This window comes from Podarcis bocagei, assembly GCF_964188305.1.
Source record: "Podarcis bocagei genome assembly, chromosome: 16".
Taxonomy (NCBI): domain Eukaryota; kingdom Metazoa; phylum Chordata; class Lepidosauria; order Squamata; family Lacertidae; genus Podarcis; species Podarcis bocagei.
In genome coordinates this window covers 20,003,181-20,021,625 of record NC_138142.1, presented here as the reverse complement: position 1 = coordinate 20,021,625, position 18,445 = coordinate 20,003,181, and the positions used below count along the sequence as shown (strand labels likewise).

General features: G+C 47.6%; 1 protein-coding gene across 1 annotated transcript in view; it reads right to left on the bottom strand.

Moving 5' to 3' along the window:
- GAS2L1 (growth arrest specific 2 like 1) overlaps positions 1 to 18,445 on the bottom strand; it is a 50,091-nt gene that overhangs the window by 27,879 nt on the left and 3,767 nt on the right. The window contains exon 2 of the mRNA XM_081174785.1: positions 10,757 to 11,431. Coding sequence (XP_081030911.1) covers positions 10,757 to 11,407 — 651 coding nt within the window. The 5' untranslated portion in view covers positions 11,408 to 11,431. The remainder of the gene's footprint in view (positions 1 to 10,756; positions 11,432 to 18,445) is intronic.

Sequence of the window (18,445 nt, the reverse complement as noted above, 5' to 3'; positions counted from 1 at the left end):
AATCCGGCCTGCGGATGGTCCGGGAATCAGTGTGTTTTTACATGAGTAGAATGTGTGTTTTTATTTAAAATGCATCTCTGGGTTATTTGTGGGGCAAAGGAATTAGTTCATTCCTGCCCCACCCCCATATAGTCTGGCCCCCCACAAGGTCTGAGGGACAGTGGACCAGCCCCCTGCTGAAAAAGTTTGCTGACCCCTACGAAGCAGGAATATGCAGCTGTTCCCAACAGGAATCAAACCTGCAACCTTGGTGTTATCTGCACCACACTCTAACCAACTGAGCTATCCAGCAGGGGCGGCAACTTGGGCCTTGGGTGCCCAATGGAACCTGTGACATAACGGGACATCATGATGTTACAGTGACGCTCCACAGCGGCGCTTCTGAGGCCTGACAGGGCCTCAGACGTGATCTCTGAGGCCTCATGGAGCCTAGCAGGGCCTCCAACATCTCCTCAGTGGTTGTGTCGTGCGTCTGACGCGACTTTTAGTAGAAACTGGAAGTCACATCGGAGTCTGCACTGCGGGTGCTGAGCACCCCCCCAAAAAAAATTGTGAGTGCCTAGGCCCCCAGTAGTTGGCGCCTATGTTATCCAGTCACTCTCAGCCTAGCCTCACAGGGTTGTGGAGGGTGAAGGACGACGTATGCCATCTTGAGCTCCTTAGGGGAAAGGTGGAATATAATAAATAAAATCTGGCTTCAAAACCACAGCTGAGAAAAGGAAGAATGAGTTTGCCTCAACCCAAGAGGGATGTTGGCCCATCAACTTGGCTCTTTCTGCCCAAAAGAAGGTGCAAACAAAGCACTATCTTCTCTAACTTTCCAGTTGCAGAGTAAACAAGACAGGGAACAAAAGCTACACACACACACACACACACACACACACACACACACACACACACACACCAGAGCACCAGTTTGGAGTCCATTATTCAGTGTTTTTCTAGTCAAAGGGAGCCTGTCGGGTTGGAGTCATCAGTATGCAAGCGGCAACCCGCCCCAAGAGGCTCCCCCTCAGACGGACAAGAGAGTCCCCCCCCCTCATGGAACTTGGAGGCTTCCCTGCCTTTGCAAAGTGGGCGGCTCACACCTTGCAGCAAGCAGACATTGCTGCAAGTTTCCACTTGAGGAGCCGCAAAAAAACAAGGACGCTGCGTCTAAGAATAAAGTCAGCAATTTATCCAAAGGCATTCATTTCAGACTGCCGGGAGAGGGAAAGGAAAGGAGAGAAAGTGCAAAGCTTCTCTACTGAATCCTAACCCCACCAGAAAATTATAGCCTGGATAATCCATGGCTCCTGTAATGTTATAAATGAGAGACCTGGTGACAGAATGAGAGACCTGGACAGAACCGCAAGCACGGCCAATTCCAAAGTATTTTCTGCTCAAAAGACAGCTACGCAGCACACGGCAGATGCTTTGCAGTGGTGCAAAGCGGGACAGCCAAGGGGAGCTTTCTCAGGTCATTGGAGGCTCCCGTGTGCAGGCAGGGTTGGCCCTGATTCAAATATTAATCCGCTGATCATCCGTTTGATCCAAGAAAGAGTCACACGTCTGCCACAGACGCTTCCTTTTCCCTTCAACACCCCCCTCCTCCCTGCACACCTTTCAGTTACTACAATCAAAGGTGAGAGGGGAATAAAGCAGGAGCAGCGCATGGTTGTGCATGCAAAGGGATGGAAAACACAATCTGCTGGATAGAACCTCCAGAGTCAGGGCAGTCTACCAGTGGGGCCAGGCGCTGTAGGCAAACCAGAGGCTGAGAAGCATCACTTTTGGGCCATATTCACACCATCCACGATACCCCTTTAAAAAGGCATGGTTCCCCACCCAATAATCCTTGGAGCTGTAGTTTGTTAAGAGCATTGTTAGGAGACCTGATGCCCCTCACAGAACTACAATTCCCAGGGTGGTTTCACAATCCATCCCTCTTGATAGGGAACTCTGAGAATTGTGGCGCAATGGTTAAGAGTGTTGGACTATGACCTGGGAGACCAGGGTTCGAATCCCCACTCAGCCCTGAAGCTCACTGCGTGACCTTGAGCCAGTCACCATCTCTTCGCCTAACCTACCTCACAGGGTCATTGTGAAGGTGAAATTGCACCACCTTTTGATCCTTGGAAGATAAAGGTTGGTATATAACCGCACAGCAACAACAATTGCAGCACTGAACTCCTAACAGTGCTCTGCATCATAGCTGTGGCACTGGGGGTTAAACCACAGAGCCTAGGACTTGCCAATCAGAAGGTTGGCGGTTCGAATCCCCGCGATGGGGTGAGCTCCCATTGCTCGGTCCCTGCTCCTGCCAACCTAGCAGTTTGAAAGCACGTTAAAGTGCAAGTAGATAAACAGGTACCGCTCCGGTGGGAAGGTAAACGGCGTTTCTGTGCGCTTCTCTGGTTCGCCAGAAGTGGCTTAGTCTTGCTGGCCACATGACCCGGAAGCTGTACGCCAGCTCCCTCAGCCAATAAAGCAAGATGAGCGCCGCAGCCCCAGAGTCGGTCACGACTGGACCTAATGGTAAGGGGTCCCTTTACCTTTACTATAACCGTACAACAACAATTGCAGCACTGAACTCCTAACAGTGCTCTGCATCATAGCTGTCAACCTTTTTTTTTGCGGGAAATTCCCTTATTCCAGCACCATTTCCCACCGCTATCGTGGATTGTTAGATATCCCGTAGACTGTCCTTGGGACAGGTGAGGTTGCTGATCCCTTATTTTCAAATCTGAAAGTTGACAGCTATGCTCTGCATCCCTTGACAGCTCCCAGAATTCCTTGGAGTGGGGAAGCCATGACGGTTCAAAGTGGTCTCATGTTACTTTATTTTTTTTTTTAAATAGATTTTTTATTGCGTTTCTTTTCATAGGTTAACAAATTTGTATACATGGCAACATACAAGAAACATTTTTTATATATATGTATATGAAGAAAAATAAACAAAGAAAAAATATTAAGAAACTTTCCTTAACGTCCTTCAACAGTTCACTTTTGGACCTCCTCACATCCTCTCAGCATTGCATTCATTGTTCTAGCCAGTTCAGCAATTTGTTATCTTGTTTCCCATCTTATTATACCTTTAAATATATTATGTTACCAATTTCAAAAATTTGTAATTTAATTTTAAGACTCTTAATAAACATAATATTTTGTTTCAAATATGTCTCGTTTTTTTCCATCAATGCTTACTTTATCATTTGCTTAAAATAAATTGCAGAAGCATAATGTTTCTTAATCGTGCGCTATCTTAACATTCAAACAACTTATAATGTTTTTGCAAATAGTCCTTAAATTTTTTCCAGTCCTCCTCCATTGTTTCTTCGCTCAGATCTCGGATTCTGCCAGTCATTTCTGCCAACTCCATGTAGTCCATCAACTGCGTCTGCCAGTCCTCCAGTGTGGGTAAATCTGGTGTTTTCCAGAACTTAGCGATGAGAATCCTAGCTGCTGTGGTTGCATACATAAACAAGGTTCTGTCCTTCTTTGGCACCTTCCGGTCCACCATGCCCAGGAGAAAGGCCTCTGGTTTCTTAGAGAAGGTATATCTAAATACCTTTTTCAGCTCATTATGTATCATTTCCCAAAAGGCCTTTACTTTCGGGCAGGTCCACCAGAGGTGAAAGAATGTCCCTTCTGCCTCCTTGCATTTCCAACACTTATTATCAGAAAGATGATATATTTTAGCCAACTTGACTGGGGTCATGTACCACCGGTATACCATTTTCATAATGTTCTCTTTCAAGGCACTACATGCCGTGAATTTCATACCGGTGTTCCATAACCTTTCCCAGTCCTCAGACATAATGTTGTGTCCTACATCCTGTGCCCATTTAATCATAGCAGATTTAACTGTCTCATCCTGTGTGTTCCATTTAAGCAGCAAGTCATACATCCTCGAAAGTACCTTAGTCCTTGGTTCTAGTAACTCCGTCTCCAGTTTCGATTTCTCCAACTGGAAACCCAATGTGGTCTCATGTTACTTTAAACGGATGGTTGACCCATCATCTTTTTAGCACCTAGTGGAGGCTCACGTCTCCAGATCTCTCCAGATCCCATTACAATATGCAGAACACCCCAGGCTTTGACTTCATGCCAGGGTTATTCTTCCCTGCCTCTCATTTTGTTTAGCATCTTAGCCTGATTAAGGGTTCCGGAAAACTTCTAAGACATGCTCACTATTTTGTGACATTTGAGCCGCTCCTAATAAAGGCATTGGCCCTACAGCAGAGCTTGGGATTTTATTCCCCACCCCCACCCCACATGGACCACTATGGTGAGAGCTGCTTTTCGTCATCCCAACCCTAAACACCAGTAAGAACATAAAGGAGCCTGCTGGATGAAGTCAATGGTCCATCTAGTCCAGCATCTTGTTCTCACAGAGGCCGGGGGGGGGCACCAATAAGCAGGACCCGGGGACGAGAGCCCTCTCCTGCAGCAACAGATATTCAAAAGCATTGCTGCCTCCAACCGTGGAGGCAGAGCGCAGCCATCATGGCTTGTCAAGTTGGTGGCAATCAATGCCTCCTGTGGCAGAGAGTTCCGTAGTTTAACAGTCCCGAATCTTCCAACGTTCAGCTTCATTGGATGTGCGTCGGTTCCAGGGACAGGAGAGAGGGAGGAAATTGCTTTCCCCTCTCCACTTTCTCCATGCCATGCATGATTTTACAAAGTTCTCTCTTGTTGCCTCTTATTCACCTTTTCTCTTAAGCCAAAAAGTCCCATACGCTGCAACCTTTCCTCGTGAGGGAGTTGCTCCACCCCCTTGATCCTTTGGGCTGCTTTTTCTGTATCTTTTCCACCTCTACAATATCCGTTTTGAGATAGGCAACCAGAACTGTACACATGTTTTTGGTGGGGAGGGGTTATAACAACGGACAAGCTTCTGGGCACAGAGTTGGTCCCTGTCAAAAAAATCAGGGGTGGAAGGAGATGTTCTTGGGAGTCCAGCTCCTATCAGCCCAAGCCAGCATAGCTATTGGATAAGGATGATGTTGTTCCATAAATTATGGAGAGCTGCCTTGGAAATAAACCCTCCACAGAAACCAGATTTGAGGGATTCTGAGAGAAGGGCCTTCTGTCATCTACTGACAAGCCCTCGTAGGCTTCCTGACTTTCCTGGACTCTCTCGTTCGTTCAAAGAGCGCTGCCTCGATACAGCATTCTCTGTGCTCCTTTGAGACCCAGAGTCATAATATTTGTCCACCTCAGAAATAACCCAGCAGCAAAATGAATGGCGCTGTTATTCCCAAGGTTATGTGCCAAACTATTAGCGAGGTGTTTTCCTGCCTCAGTGTTTTGGGAGGGTGTTTATTAAAAAGCTGAAGTGTCAACACTAACAAAACACAGCCTCATTGTTAAGGCACGTAATATTTCACGCTTTCAAAGCAGAAACTTTCCTTAAGATTCAAAGTCAACAAAGCAGGATAAACTCACTAAACCATTTTTTAAAAAAATGTTTTTGGTCAATTAATTGTACACTGCAGTGTTTAGAACTCGGCCAGTTTTCAAAGTGGTGAGGATGATAGTTCTCACCTTCCAGAGCTGGTGAGTCCCTTTAATGCTCCCGGCTCAAGAAACATTAAGAGGTCTCAGAGTTAACAGTATGAGAGTGAATCAGAGCAATTCACCTGACAGCAACCCGCCAATCGTTTCTATAGGAGGCTATTGAATGCGCTTCACTGCACAGAGACTCGTACTCTATGATGGATTGCTTCAGCAGGTGAAAAGCCAATTTAACATGGAAGTGCAGCGGTCCACAGATACTGGCTTGCCTGAGCAGCCCGACATTATTGTGGTCCTTGCTAACCCTTCTCCAGGTCCCCTGCGCTTATATCATAGGATTTGTGGAAGCGGGGGTCCCTGCAGCCACGCAGAGCCCACAAATCTCTCACGGGGAATTTCAGAGCTCAGCGTAACACAGAGACCTTCTCACTCCTCACCGAATCTGTTGAGCATATCTGTGAGCCTGGGAGAAAAAACTCAAGTCACGCTGAACTTTGGAGTGGAAGCCAGTTATTTTCGTGCACCAAAGCTCAGTGTGCTGTAAGATCTCTTCACCCAGGTTTTCTGCATTTACAACAGCCCAGGGAAGGGGATCTCTGTGTTTCCGAGGATTCTGCTGAGCAGATCTGCAGAGGCTCAAAGAGGCATATTTTGCAGGATGGGCAAAGAGCAAAATTGGTCTCCAACAGTCATTCCATTGGGTCACAGGAGCTGGGACTGCAGAGCTTCTAGTCCAGGCATGGCCAAACTTGGCCCTCCAGCTGTCTTGGGACTACAACTCCCATCATCCCTAGCTAACAGGTCAGGGATTATGGGAACTGTAGTTCCAAAACAGCTGGAGGGCCAAGTTTGGCCATGCCTGGACTAGTCTTTCACTCCCCCTAGGATTTTTCCACATTTATGTCCTTCGATCTGAGGGACTAGTACTGTGCCAAGTGCCGAGCGATACCTGTTCCACACAGGTAGGAAATTGTTCTTTTAATGTGGCAGCGCTTTGGAACTCCTTGCCTGCTGAAATCAGGCAGGCATGTTCACTGTACATTATTTTTTTTTTTTTTTGGTGCCCACTCAAAACGTTTAGGCAAGTCTATTCAAGGCACATCAGCGCTGACATGCTTTAATCTCTTTTTACTAATAATTTTATCTTAAACTGTTTTTATTGATACTTTTAATATTTCCTGCAAACGGCCTAGAAGTTTTCCCCCAAACCAAACAGTGCATAAATATTATTAAATAAAATAAAATAAATTCTATGTCTTTTAAAATAAATAAATAAAAAATCCCTGCACTGTGGAGAGATGGACCAGATGATCTCCTTATGGTCCTTTTTAGATTTACAGTTATGCAATTCCGTAAAAATGTTGAATGCCTAGTGCCGAGAGAGGAGGTGGGGAAAGCTTAGCTTTTCTTGAAAATGGGTTTCAGATCCTTAGTGGGGATTTCCCGGCACCACAGCTCTTGTCTGACACTCTAACCACTAGACCACATCGACTTGATTACGATGCCAACCATTGGCGGGAAAGATGGTTGGGGGTAAATGCTTGGCAGGGGGTTGGACTCAATGGCCCTTGTGGTCTCTTCCAACTCTATGATTCTATGATTATGTCAGAAATCTGCAGATCTGATAAAGGAACTCTGAAGATGAGTTGTGTGCAAAGGGAGACCGAAAGCAAATGAATAAATAGTGTTCTGCTTAGGGAAACAGCTTGTGAAGGAGAATCCCATATTGACAGCTGCCAAATATTTTTAAAAGGAGGGTTGAAACAACAAGAGGAATTTTCCCATATCCACTGAAGCAAACCGCAAATAGCCTGCAGATCTAAATCACACAACAGCCCGAAGCCTAAGCTTGCCAAGCAGGGCAGCTTGGTTAATCCTCAATTGGGCATTTCAGTTCAAAGAGGACAGCAACGCTAAGCCCAAACACAGCAAACAGCCGTGAGCTGTCTTCCCTTCATTGGCTCACTTCATAAACACCTTCAGCCTGATCAGCTGTCAATTAATCGGACCATTTCTTGCTGTCCCTCAAAGGTCGGCATTGTCCTAACTAGAGAGACAATGGAGTGTACCTTCAGGGGTGAAATCAAACCGCTGCAGTGGAGCACTAAAGTCACATTCCTGGGGTGCAAGCCTGGGCAGCATGTATGGAGGTCCTTGGTTGTCCAGACGACAAGACCCGCCTCTCAGCCTCCCTGATGTGTTTCAGCTTGGCAGCAAGGCATCCTCCAACCGACTTAGGGAGTCCACTCTGGATTTGTGCAAGGTTTACTCCTTAGGCTTAGCCTTTTCTTTTCTTGAAGATATCCCACAAGGCAGGGGAGATTTAAGACCAGAGTTTTCCTTCTCCTAAATGGGCTCCCTTCCCAAGTTGATGAGCCCCATCTGCCCCTCACTTCTCTCTGCAGCATGCGCAGAGACCGCCTTCCTGACCATTGGGCCCAGTATTGGTCTCGTCCGGAAATCCCTAACTCACCGAGGGTTTGAGATCCATTGGCAACCCTCACTTGGTTTAGCCGCAGTTACAGGTAGGTAGCCGTGTTGGTCTGCCGTAGTGAAAACAAAATTAATTCCTTCCAGTAGCACCTTGGAGAGCAAGTAAGTTTGTTATTGGTATGAGCTTTCGTGTGCATGCACACTTCTTCAGTATCTGAAGTATTTGAAGTATCTAAAGAAGCATGCATGCACACGAAAGCTCATACCAATAACAAACTTACTTGGTCTCTAAGGTGCTACTGAAGGGATGCAGGTGGCGCTGTGGTCTAAACCACAGAGCCTAGGACTTGCTGATCGGAAGGTCGGCGGTTTGAATCCTCGCGACGGGGTGAGCTCCCGTTGTTCGGTCCCAGCTCCTGCCCACCTACAGTTCAAAAGCACGTCAAAGTGCAAGTAGATAAGTAGGTACTGCTCAGGTGGGAAGGTAAACGGCGTTTCCGTGCGCTGCTCTGGTTCGCCAGAAGCGGCTTAGTCATGCTGGCCACATGACCTGGAAGCTGTCTGCGGACAAACGCTGGCTCCCTCGGCCTATAGAGCGAGATGAGCACCGCAAACCCAGTCGTCCGAGACTGGACCCAACGGTCAGGGGTACCTTTACCTTTAAGGTGCTACTGGGAGGAATTTTTTTATTTTGGTTTAGCCAGCTAGTCAAACCCCTTTCCTAGGGTGTGGCAGCTGCTGAAACCTGACAGCCTCTAGGAGTCGCAGCTGAGAGCTGTGGACAAAGTACCCCAGAAGGAACATGATGTGTCCCCCACCAGAGGTACTACTGCTCCCCTAACATCCCAGACACCCCCTTCAAATGTAGACCGAGAATACTGAGGGCTGTGCATACATAGGAAGCTGCCTTAGAATCATAGAATCATAGAGTTGGAAGAGACCACAAGGGCCATCGAGTCCAACCCCCTGCCAAGCAGGAAACACCATCAGAGCACTCCTGACATATGGTTGTCAAGCCTCTGCTTAAAGACCTCCAAAGTAGGAGACTCCACCACACTCCTTGGCAGCAAATTCCACTGTCGAACAGCTCTTACTGTCAGGAAGTTCTTCCTAATGTTTAGGTGGAATCTTCTTTCTTGTGGTTTGGATCCATTGGTCCGTGTCCGCTTCTCTGGAGCAGCAGAAAACAACCTTTCTCCCTCCTCTATGTGACATCCTTTTATATATTTGAACATGGCTATCATATCACCCCTTAACCTCCTCTTCTCCAGGCTAAACATGCCCAGCTCTCTTAGCCTTTCCTCATAAGGCATCGTTTCCAGGCCTTTGACCATTTTGGTTGCCCTCCTCTGGACACATTCCAGTTCGCCTTATAATGAGTCAGACTATTTGTCTATTCTGCTCAGGGCTGACTACACTGACTGGCAGCAGCTCTCCAGGGTTTTGGACAAGAAGTCTCTCCCAGCCCTACCTAGAGATGCCACCAGCGACTGTAGGATTTCTTCTATGCAAAGCAGATGCTTTGCCACTGAACCATTGGTCCATCTAGCTCAGTATTGTCTGCACTGACCGGCAGCAGCTTGCCTGGGTTTCCGACAGGGGACATTTCTTGTCCTTCCTGGTAGTTCTGGGGAATGAACCTCAGTTCTTCTGTGTGCAAAGCAAACACACTAATCACGAAGCTTCGACTTTGCAGAACGAAGAAAGGATGCAAGATGCAGCTCCAGCCTCAGAATTCCGCTGAATGAAAAAGCTCAGCTTTCCTTTCAAAGCAAACCAACAAGATTCTAGACCTCATGGCTGCAAAAATGTGCTTGAAAGCAGGCACCTGCCAATGATGCAGTAACTGAAGGAGCTGCAGAATGAGATTGATCCTGGTCATGAAGAGTAGTAACTTCTGTGCCTTTGCCCTTCACCATGACTATCAAAGCAGAATTAAATTCTGCAGAACATTGCCATGCAAATGTGTAACGTACCCAGGTTGCAGAATTCTGTTCTACCTAGCGCAGAATTTAGACTGAAACCTACACTTAAGCACACAATCCAGAAACCCAGTGGACAGAGCAGCTTTCCCCAATCTGGTGCCCTCCAGATGTTTTAGACCATAGCTCCCATCAGCTCCAGCTAGCATGACTAGTGGTGACTGGTGATGGAAGCTGATGGTGCAAAACATATGGAGGGCACCAAGTTGGAGGAGGAAACTTCTGTCTCAGTGTTAGAAAACCCAGATGCATAAGCTAGGTGCCAAATGACATATTAACTCTCAGTTATAGTCGCCACAACGGAACGTCTTTTCACCTTCCAGTGCAACAGTTCTATGATCTCAACTACATTGCTTGCAGAAAGTCACTTGCAGAAAGGAGAAACACACACAATGGAAATGGACATGGCATTAACGAGGGACTAAGGCAGAGGTTTTAAAACTGTGGTTGCCAACCTTGGCACCCAGAAATGTCAACATAGTCGCAACTGGACCTGCATCAATAGCAAAAATTGCCTGGGGAATTTCAAACGCTATGGTGGCTCAGTTCTGTTACTGCTGTAATGCTGGAAATTTCTTAACCAGGTTGGATGCTGTTCATTTATTAACTTGGATTTTTTCCCCCAGAAGAGGGTTATATCTGTGTTGTGGCTGTTTGTTACCCGCTGGGATAGAAATATTTTAAAATAATGACATAAACAAACATTTACATGACTCAGTAAATATGCTGATGCAATTGCTAGCCAGCCCTCCAGAATTACAGCCAGGAGAAGGGTTCAGTCTGTAAAAGGAGACACATTTTAAATAAATAAAGAGGATGCCAGCAGGACAGAAGAGACTCACCAGCTCATCCAGGTTCTTGAGGTCACACAAAGTTATCCTCTGGCTTCTGCTCGGGTAAACAGGAGACTTGGGCCCCAGGACTTCGCTCGCCTCCTCCGTCTCCAACTCACCATAGGCCACCTGGTCTCTCATCTCCTCCTCAATCTCCTCCTCCATTTGGATGAGCATGGGAGCCAGCATCCCAAATTTGGAGCCCTTCCTGGCCACCTCCAGGAGACACAGGACAAAGTTCTTCTCGTTCTTCTTCAGCACCAAGTCGTTGGTCTCAAACATCACGACATCCTGGATGCCCAGCTCCTGGCGGCACCACTGGATGAAGTTGGAGATGTTGTCCCTGGCGATGAAGGAGCCCGGCATGACGTTCTTGGCCTGGAAGACCACCTCCTTCTGCGGGATCCTCATGCGAGACGCCGCCTCCGGGTGCAGCTGCTGGAACTCCAGCGCAATGCGGTTGACATTGTTGGCGTGCTGGCAGAGGTCGTAGCCGGTTTCCAGGACATCCATGAAGTTCTCCACTTGGACGTCGAGGTCATAGAGGGTGTTGAGCCACTCGGCCAGGTCCTCCTTCATGGCGTAGAGATACTCCTCGCTGGAGCGGAAGGGGCGGATGCTCTTGGAAGCCGCTGATTGGATGTTGCTCTGGTCAGCCATCTTGCATATTCTCACAGCTCATCACTGGTAGGGGAGAAAATCAGGAGATACCACAATTTACAACACACACACAGAGAAACTGACCCTGGACAGCAGCGGCAGGGCCTTAAATCACCCACTTTACAGTCACATAATTGCTACTAGAAGGGAGCACGAGAGTCAACCCGCTGCAAGGCAGGAACAAGTGTTTCCTTGTAGGGAAACCTGTAAGCAGGACCTGAGTGTGACACCATTCTCTCCCTGCTTGCGGTTTCTGAGTACAATTCAAAGTGCTGGTGCTGACCTTTAAAGCCCAGTATACCTCTGAGAGTGTCTCCACCCCCATCGTTCAGCCCGGACACCGAGGTCCAGCTCCGAGGGCCTTCTGGTGGTTCCCTCACTGCGAGAAGCGAAGTTACAGCGAATCAGGCAGAGGGCCTTCTTGGTAGTGGCACCCGCCCTGTGGAACACCCTCCCATCAGATGTCAAGGAAATAAACAACTATCTGACTCTTAGATGACATCTGAAGGCAGCCCTGCTTAGGGAAGATTTTAATGTTTGATGTTTTATCGTGTTTTTAATATTCTATTGGCAGCTGCCCAGAGTGGCTGGGGAAACCCAGCCAGATGGGCAGGGTATAAATAAATTGTTGTTGTTGTTGTTGTTGTTGTTATTCCCAGTGGTTGTTTTTTCTGGGGGGGACGCAGGCGTATGCATACCCCTAAACATTTTGTGAATCTAAGTTTGGCCTCCTTGAGGGGCAGTATTTCAATATGAGTAGGAAAATGAGAGTACCCCTAAACATTTTTTTTAGAAAAAAAGCACTGATTGTTCCCAGTCACTGATATTCAGAGGCACATTGTCTCTGACAGTGGAGCTAGAAAATAGCATAGGAAGAGTGTTAGAAACTCAGATATATAAGCTAGGTGCCAAATGGCACCTTAAACCTAGGTTGCAGTCACCACAATGGACTGTCAATTCGATAGGGGGTTGGACTAAATGACCCTCAGGGATCCCTTTCAACACTACAGTTCTATGATCTCAGCTACATTGCTTGACGGTAGCTCGCTCTTACAGCAATTCACTTTGGAGCGGCAAGAAGGAGAAATGCACACAGCGGAAATGGAAATGGCATTAACGATGGACTAAGGCAGAGGGATGCGGGTGGCGCTGTGGGTTAAACCACTGAGCCTAGGGCTTGCTGATCAGAAGGTTGGCAGTTTGAATCCCCGCGACGGGGTAAGCTCCCGTTGCTCAGTCCCAGCTCCTACCAACCTAGCAGTTCAAAAACACGAAGTGCAAGTAAATAAATAGGTACCACTCTGGCGGGAAGGTAAACAGCATTTCTGTGCGCTGCTCTGGTTCGCCAGAAGCAGCTTAGTCATGCTGGCCACATGACTTGGAAACTATATGCCGGCTCCCCCGGCCAATAAAGCGAGATGAGCACTGCAACCCCAGAGTCATCCGCAACTGGACTTAAGGGTCAGGGGTCCCTTTACCTTTAAGGCAAATACAGTGGTACCTCTGGTTAAGAACTTAATTCGTTCTGGAGGTCCGTTCTTAACCTGAAACAGTTCTTAACCTGAGTTACCACTTTAGCTAATGTGGCCTCCCGCTGCCACCGCATGATTTCTGTTCTCATCCTGAGGTAAAGTTCTTAACCCGAGGTACTATTTCTGGGTTAGCAGAGTCTGTAACCTGAAGCGTCTGCAACCTGAGCTACTACTGTAAATCTCAGCGTAGTTGCAGTTGGACCTGCGCCAGTAGCAAAACACACCTGGGGAATTTCTAACACTGCATAGGGACATCAGAACAGTCCTGCTGGATCAAGTCAGTGGCCCATCTAGTCCAGCAACCTGATCTCATACTAGCCAACAAGATACCTCTTCTGGGAAGTCCACAAACAGGACCTGAGCATAACAGCCCTCTCCCCACCTGAGATTTCCAGCAACTGGCATTCAGAGGCACACTGCAAAACTCAACACACACACACACACAGTAGCCTTATCCTACACAGATTAGCGTAAGCCTTTAAAGCCGCCCAAATTGGTGCTGCAGCTTTTCAAAATTATTGTTATTAAATCCGTACGCTGCCCTTCGTCCGTAAGATCTCAGGGCGGTTCACAACATAAAATTACAATACAGTGGTACCTCGGGTTACGGACGCTTCAGGTTACAGACTCCGCTAACCCAGAAATAGTACCTCAGGTTAAGGACTTTACCTCAGGATGAGAACAGAAATCGCGCAGCGGCAGCGGGAGGCCCCATTAGCAAAAGTGGTTGGTAAATGTAAAGGTACAGGGACCCCTGACCATTTGGTCCAGTCATGACCAACTCTGGGGTTGCGGCGCTCATCTCGCTTTATTGGCCGAGGGAGCCGGCGTACAGCTTCCGGGTCATGTGGCCAGCATGCCTAATCCGCTTCTGGCAAACCAGAGCAGCGCACAGAAACGCTGTTTACCTCCCTGCCGGAGTGATACCTGTTTATCTACTTGCACTTTGACGTGCTTTTGAACTGCTAGGTTGGCAGGAGCAGGGACCAAGCAACGGGAGCTCACCCCGTCATGGGGATTCGAACCACCGACCTTCTGATCAGCAAGTCCTAGGCTCTGTGGTTTAATCCATAGCGCCCTAGCAAAAGTGGTACCTCAGGTTAAGAACAGTTTCAGGTTAAGAACGGACCTCCGGAACGAATTAAGTACTTAACCCAAGTTACCATTGTATATTAAAAAAGATAAAAATAAAAAAGGACAAAAACCAATAATTCCCCCTACAAACAACACATTTCAAAGGGCATTGGATGTTCCGTCCGCCCAAGCCCTGGCTGAAGAGGAACCTTTCCATCTGGCGCCATAAAGATGTATAATGAAGGCACCAGTTGAAACTCCCTGGGGAGAGCATTCCACAGATGGGGAGCCACTGCACAGCTTCAAGTATTGTGGTCCGCAATTTGGTTGAAAACCTCTCAACTGAGTTGTTGGGGGGGGGTCAGTCTGCACAAATAGGAATTGGAGGTCTGGGGGGTTTCCATGGAGGCCCTGGAGGGGTTGTTGCTGGTTCAGGTGCCAACCAACCAACCGGGCACTGAGCCACCTCCTCGCTCCGTGCTTTTCAGGTGCCTAAACAAACTTCTTTCTGGCTCAAGTCCCTCTGCTGGTAAGGATGACTCATCCCACGTATTCAGGGGCAAAGTTCCCATTCAGAGCCTGTGAACTTCAGGGAGGGACAGGGAAGCAGGGAATCTCTTTGTACTCGTCTCCTTCCTTTCTCTCTCATTATTCAGAGTGGCCTAATCCTGTGGGGGGTGGGGAGTCACAGGACAGAACCTGACCCACCCATTAAGTGGGCGTCAGTTGGAGAAGCAGCCCAAGAGTTTAGTTTTCTGCCATTAACGACAGCTCAGGAAGGCTCAGCCTTGCGATCCGAGAGAGCAAAAGAATGGGTGCATCAGAGTATATGCAAAGTGCCCTTCCACAAACAGCTCCCAGGCATTTGGCAGAGGGAGGGTACCGTTGGCAGGTGTGCTTGAAATTTAACGAGTTTGCAGTTGGCAAAGAGGGATGTCTAGTTGCCATTGGGGGGGGGGCAAGACTGTGGCTCTAAAGGACTGGCTGTGATTGATTCTCAGTTAAACACCTGGCTAGTTCAGATGACAACCTTGAGCTGGGTTAAGAGCTTTGAGAACTTAAAGAAGAAAAGTCACTTGATCCAGGGACAGTCCACATATATATACTGGCCTATCCTGACCTCTTTTTCTTAATGGTGAGTGTTCCTGCTCAGGCTGCTCAGAGAAAGCAATTTGGTTGCAGAAATTCATTCTGACCGAAGAGATAAAACATAACTGGTCGAATTCTACAGAATGGGGTATTAGTGTGTGAAAACAGTCCAGATCCAAAGATCCCCAGATAGGGAAGATATCAGATGCCATCCTGGCTCCCAGGTATCTTCACTTGGTTGCAAGTGGTCGAAAGCCAGGTGACTTAGCTGTGATTCCTGAATTGCAGAGGGACGCGGGTGGCGCTGTGGGTTTGCCTAGGGTTTGCCGATCAGAAGGTCGGCAGTTCAAATCCCTGTGACGGGGTGAGCTCCCGTTGTTCGGCCCCAGCTCCTGCCAACCTAGCAGTTTGAAAGCACACAGTGCAAGTAGATAAATAGGTACCACTCCGACGGGAAGGTAAACGGCATTTCCGTGTGCTGCTCTGGTTCGCCAGAAGCGGCTTAGTCATGCTGGCCACATGACCCGGAAGCTGTTTGCGGACAAACGCCGGCTCCCTCGGCCTGTAAAGCAAGATGAGCATGCAACCCCAGAGCCGGTCACAACTGGACCTAATGGTCAGGGGTCCCTTTACCTTTACCTGAATTGCAGAGGGTTGGAATAGATGACCCTTCAAACGCTCCAATTCATAGCTGCCAACTTTTCCCTTTTCTTGCGAGGAATCCCATTCGGAATAAGGGAATTTCCCTTTAAAAAAGGGAAAAGTTGACAGCTATGTTCCAAGTCTATGATTCTACTATCTATCCCCAAGTTTACATCCAGTCCCATCACGTTCATCAGTGGTTTCCCTCCACGGGATGCAGCTGGGATGCCTTCAACTTGGAAAGGTAGCCATGCAGCTGTTGTCAACCTGGTGGCTTCCAAATATGGTTGGACTACAACTCCCATCAGTCCCAGCCAGCCAGCTGATGGGAGGTGTAGTCTGACAGATTCTGCAGGGTGCCAAGTTGAAAAGGCTGCTGCTGGGGAGCTTGCAATGCAGAATGAAAGGCACTGTTTTGGCATTGTGAGATGATGTGGCACAGTGGTTAGAGCACTGGGCTAGGGGGACCTGGGAGACCCAGGTTCAAATCCCCACTCGGCCACGTGAAGCTCAGCGAGGGTGACCTTGAGCCAGTCACCACCTCTCAAGCTAACCTACACTGCAGGGTTGTTGTGAAGATGAAATGGGGAGACGTTTGTGTGCCACCTTGAGCTCCTTAAAGAGAAAGTGGGATAAAAATGCAATCAGTCAATCATCTTATTATTTATACCCTGGCTAGTGAATCAGGTTCAACAGCACACAGGGATCTGGGTTCAGATCACCACCTGAACCCCATGGCCTCTTTCTCAACCAATTGTTGAGAGGATAAAATGGGGAGAAGCCTCTGAGATCTTTGGGGGAAAGAACAAAGGCCCCACCTGCGATATAACATTTAAAACAATGTCATATCGCTTTAAACAGCCATGGCTTACCCTCCGCCAAGAAGTATCCTGGGAAGTGTAGTTCCTTGAGGCTGCTGAGAGTCAGGAGAGACCCGCTCTCAGAGCTACAATTCCCAGAGTTCCATGGGAAGGATTCCCAGCATTCTTTGGGGGAAGCTGTGACTATTTAAAGTTGTATGATACTGCCTGAGATGTACAGAGCACAGGTGGAGCCAAACTTACAACGGAAATAAGGCCTTAAGAAGTAGCTGCTGGAATAGCTCAAAGTCCACCTGGCCCAGCCTCCTGCTTCCAACAGCAGCTAACCGGATGCCTCTGGGAGCCCAGATCTTCCCTCCAACAAAGCTGGCATGCAGATAAATGGTTCACTGGGGTTGAAAGTCTTAACTGCAGTAGCTGAAAGTGATCAACAGACTTGCCCTCCATCAGTTTGCCCAATCCCTTTTTCGAGCTCCCTGTGCTACTGGCCAACCACATCCCGTGGCACAGAATTCTACATGTTAGATTTATTACTGTATTTACTCGAATTTCATGCCCATCTTTGGGGGGTGGGGAGAAATTTAAGTTACACGTTAGATTCAATGGCACATTTACCGTACATTCTCGGTAGTGGCACCCGCCCTGTGGAACACCCTCCCTCCAGATGTCAAAGAGGAAAACAACTACCAGACTTTTAGAAGACATCTGAAAGCAGTCCTGTTTAAGGAAGCTTTTAATGTTTAATAGATTATTGTATTTTAATATTCTGTTGGAAGCTGCCCAGAGTGGCTGGGGAAACCCAGCCAGATAGGCGGGGTATAAATAATAAATTATTATTATTATTATTATTATTATTATTATTATTATTATTATTAGCCAGCAAATACTTTTTTTTGTTTTGTTTCAAGGTTCTGAAAATCGATATGCGTGTTAAAATTCTATGGTGCGTTAGACTCGTGTAAATACGGTATCTATCAGTGATGTAGCCTAAAGGGGAACCCAGATATTGGCTCTGAAGGTAAGGAAGACAAGGACAGGGGTAGAGCATCTGCCTTGCGTGGGGAAGGTCCCAGGTACATTCTCCAGCTTCTCCAGGGGGGCTTGGGAATGCCTCCTGCCTGAAAGCCTGGACAGTCGCTGCCAAACATTGTAGACAATACTGAGCTAGACAGACCAAAGGACTGACTTGGCATCATTATTTATTACCCTTATCTTACAAGGATCTCAATGTGGTGAACATGGTTTTTCCTCCTCCCCATTTCATTCTTACAACAACCCTGTGAGGTAGGTTAGGCTAAGAGATGGTGTGACTGGTCCAAGGTCACCCAGCGAGCTTCATGGCTGAGTGGATTCGAACCCTGGTCTTCCAGGTCCTAGTTCGACACCGGTGTAATAAACATCACTGTGTCCCTAGAGTAACTGTGATTAGATACCTTTACAGCCCTCTAAGACAGTCAGGTGGGTAACAGACTTATATGCTGAAAACTTGGACTGCTCCAATTATAAAAGCAGAAGTCAGACCGAGATCAAAACAGGTGTGTTTCATTTCGCACAACCATTTCTCTCTCTGCTGCAGCTTGGAACTTAAGGGGAGGAGGAGCACAGATAGATAAACTGGGGGGATAGGGCACTTTCACCCTAAAAATCAGAGCCACGTTCTAGCTCCTTTTGAATGGAACTGGTTAGAACGTTAAAGGCTGCCTTGTACAAAGTCAGACAGCTGGCCCATCCGGTTCAGTATTGTCTGTACCCCCTCAAAACAAGATAAATGCTAGTCCTTGTTATTAAGAGGCTAGTCCTCATGATTGAAAAAGCGGAGCTGAATTAAATAGGAAGCTGACAGTCAGGCCACTGGTCCACATAGCTCAGTATTATCTACA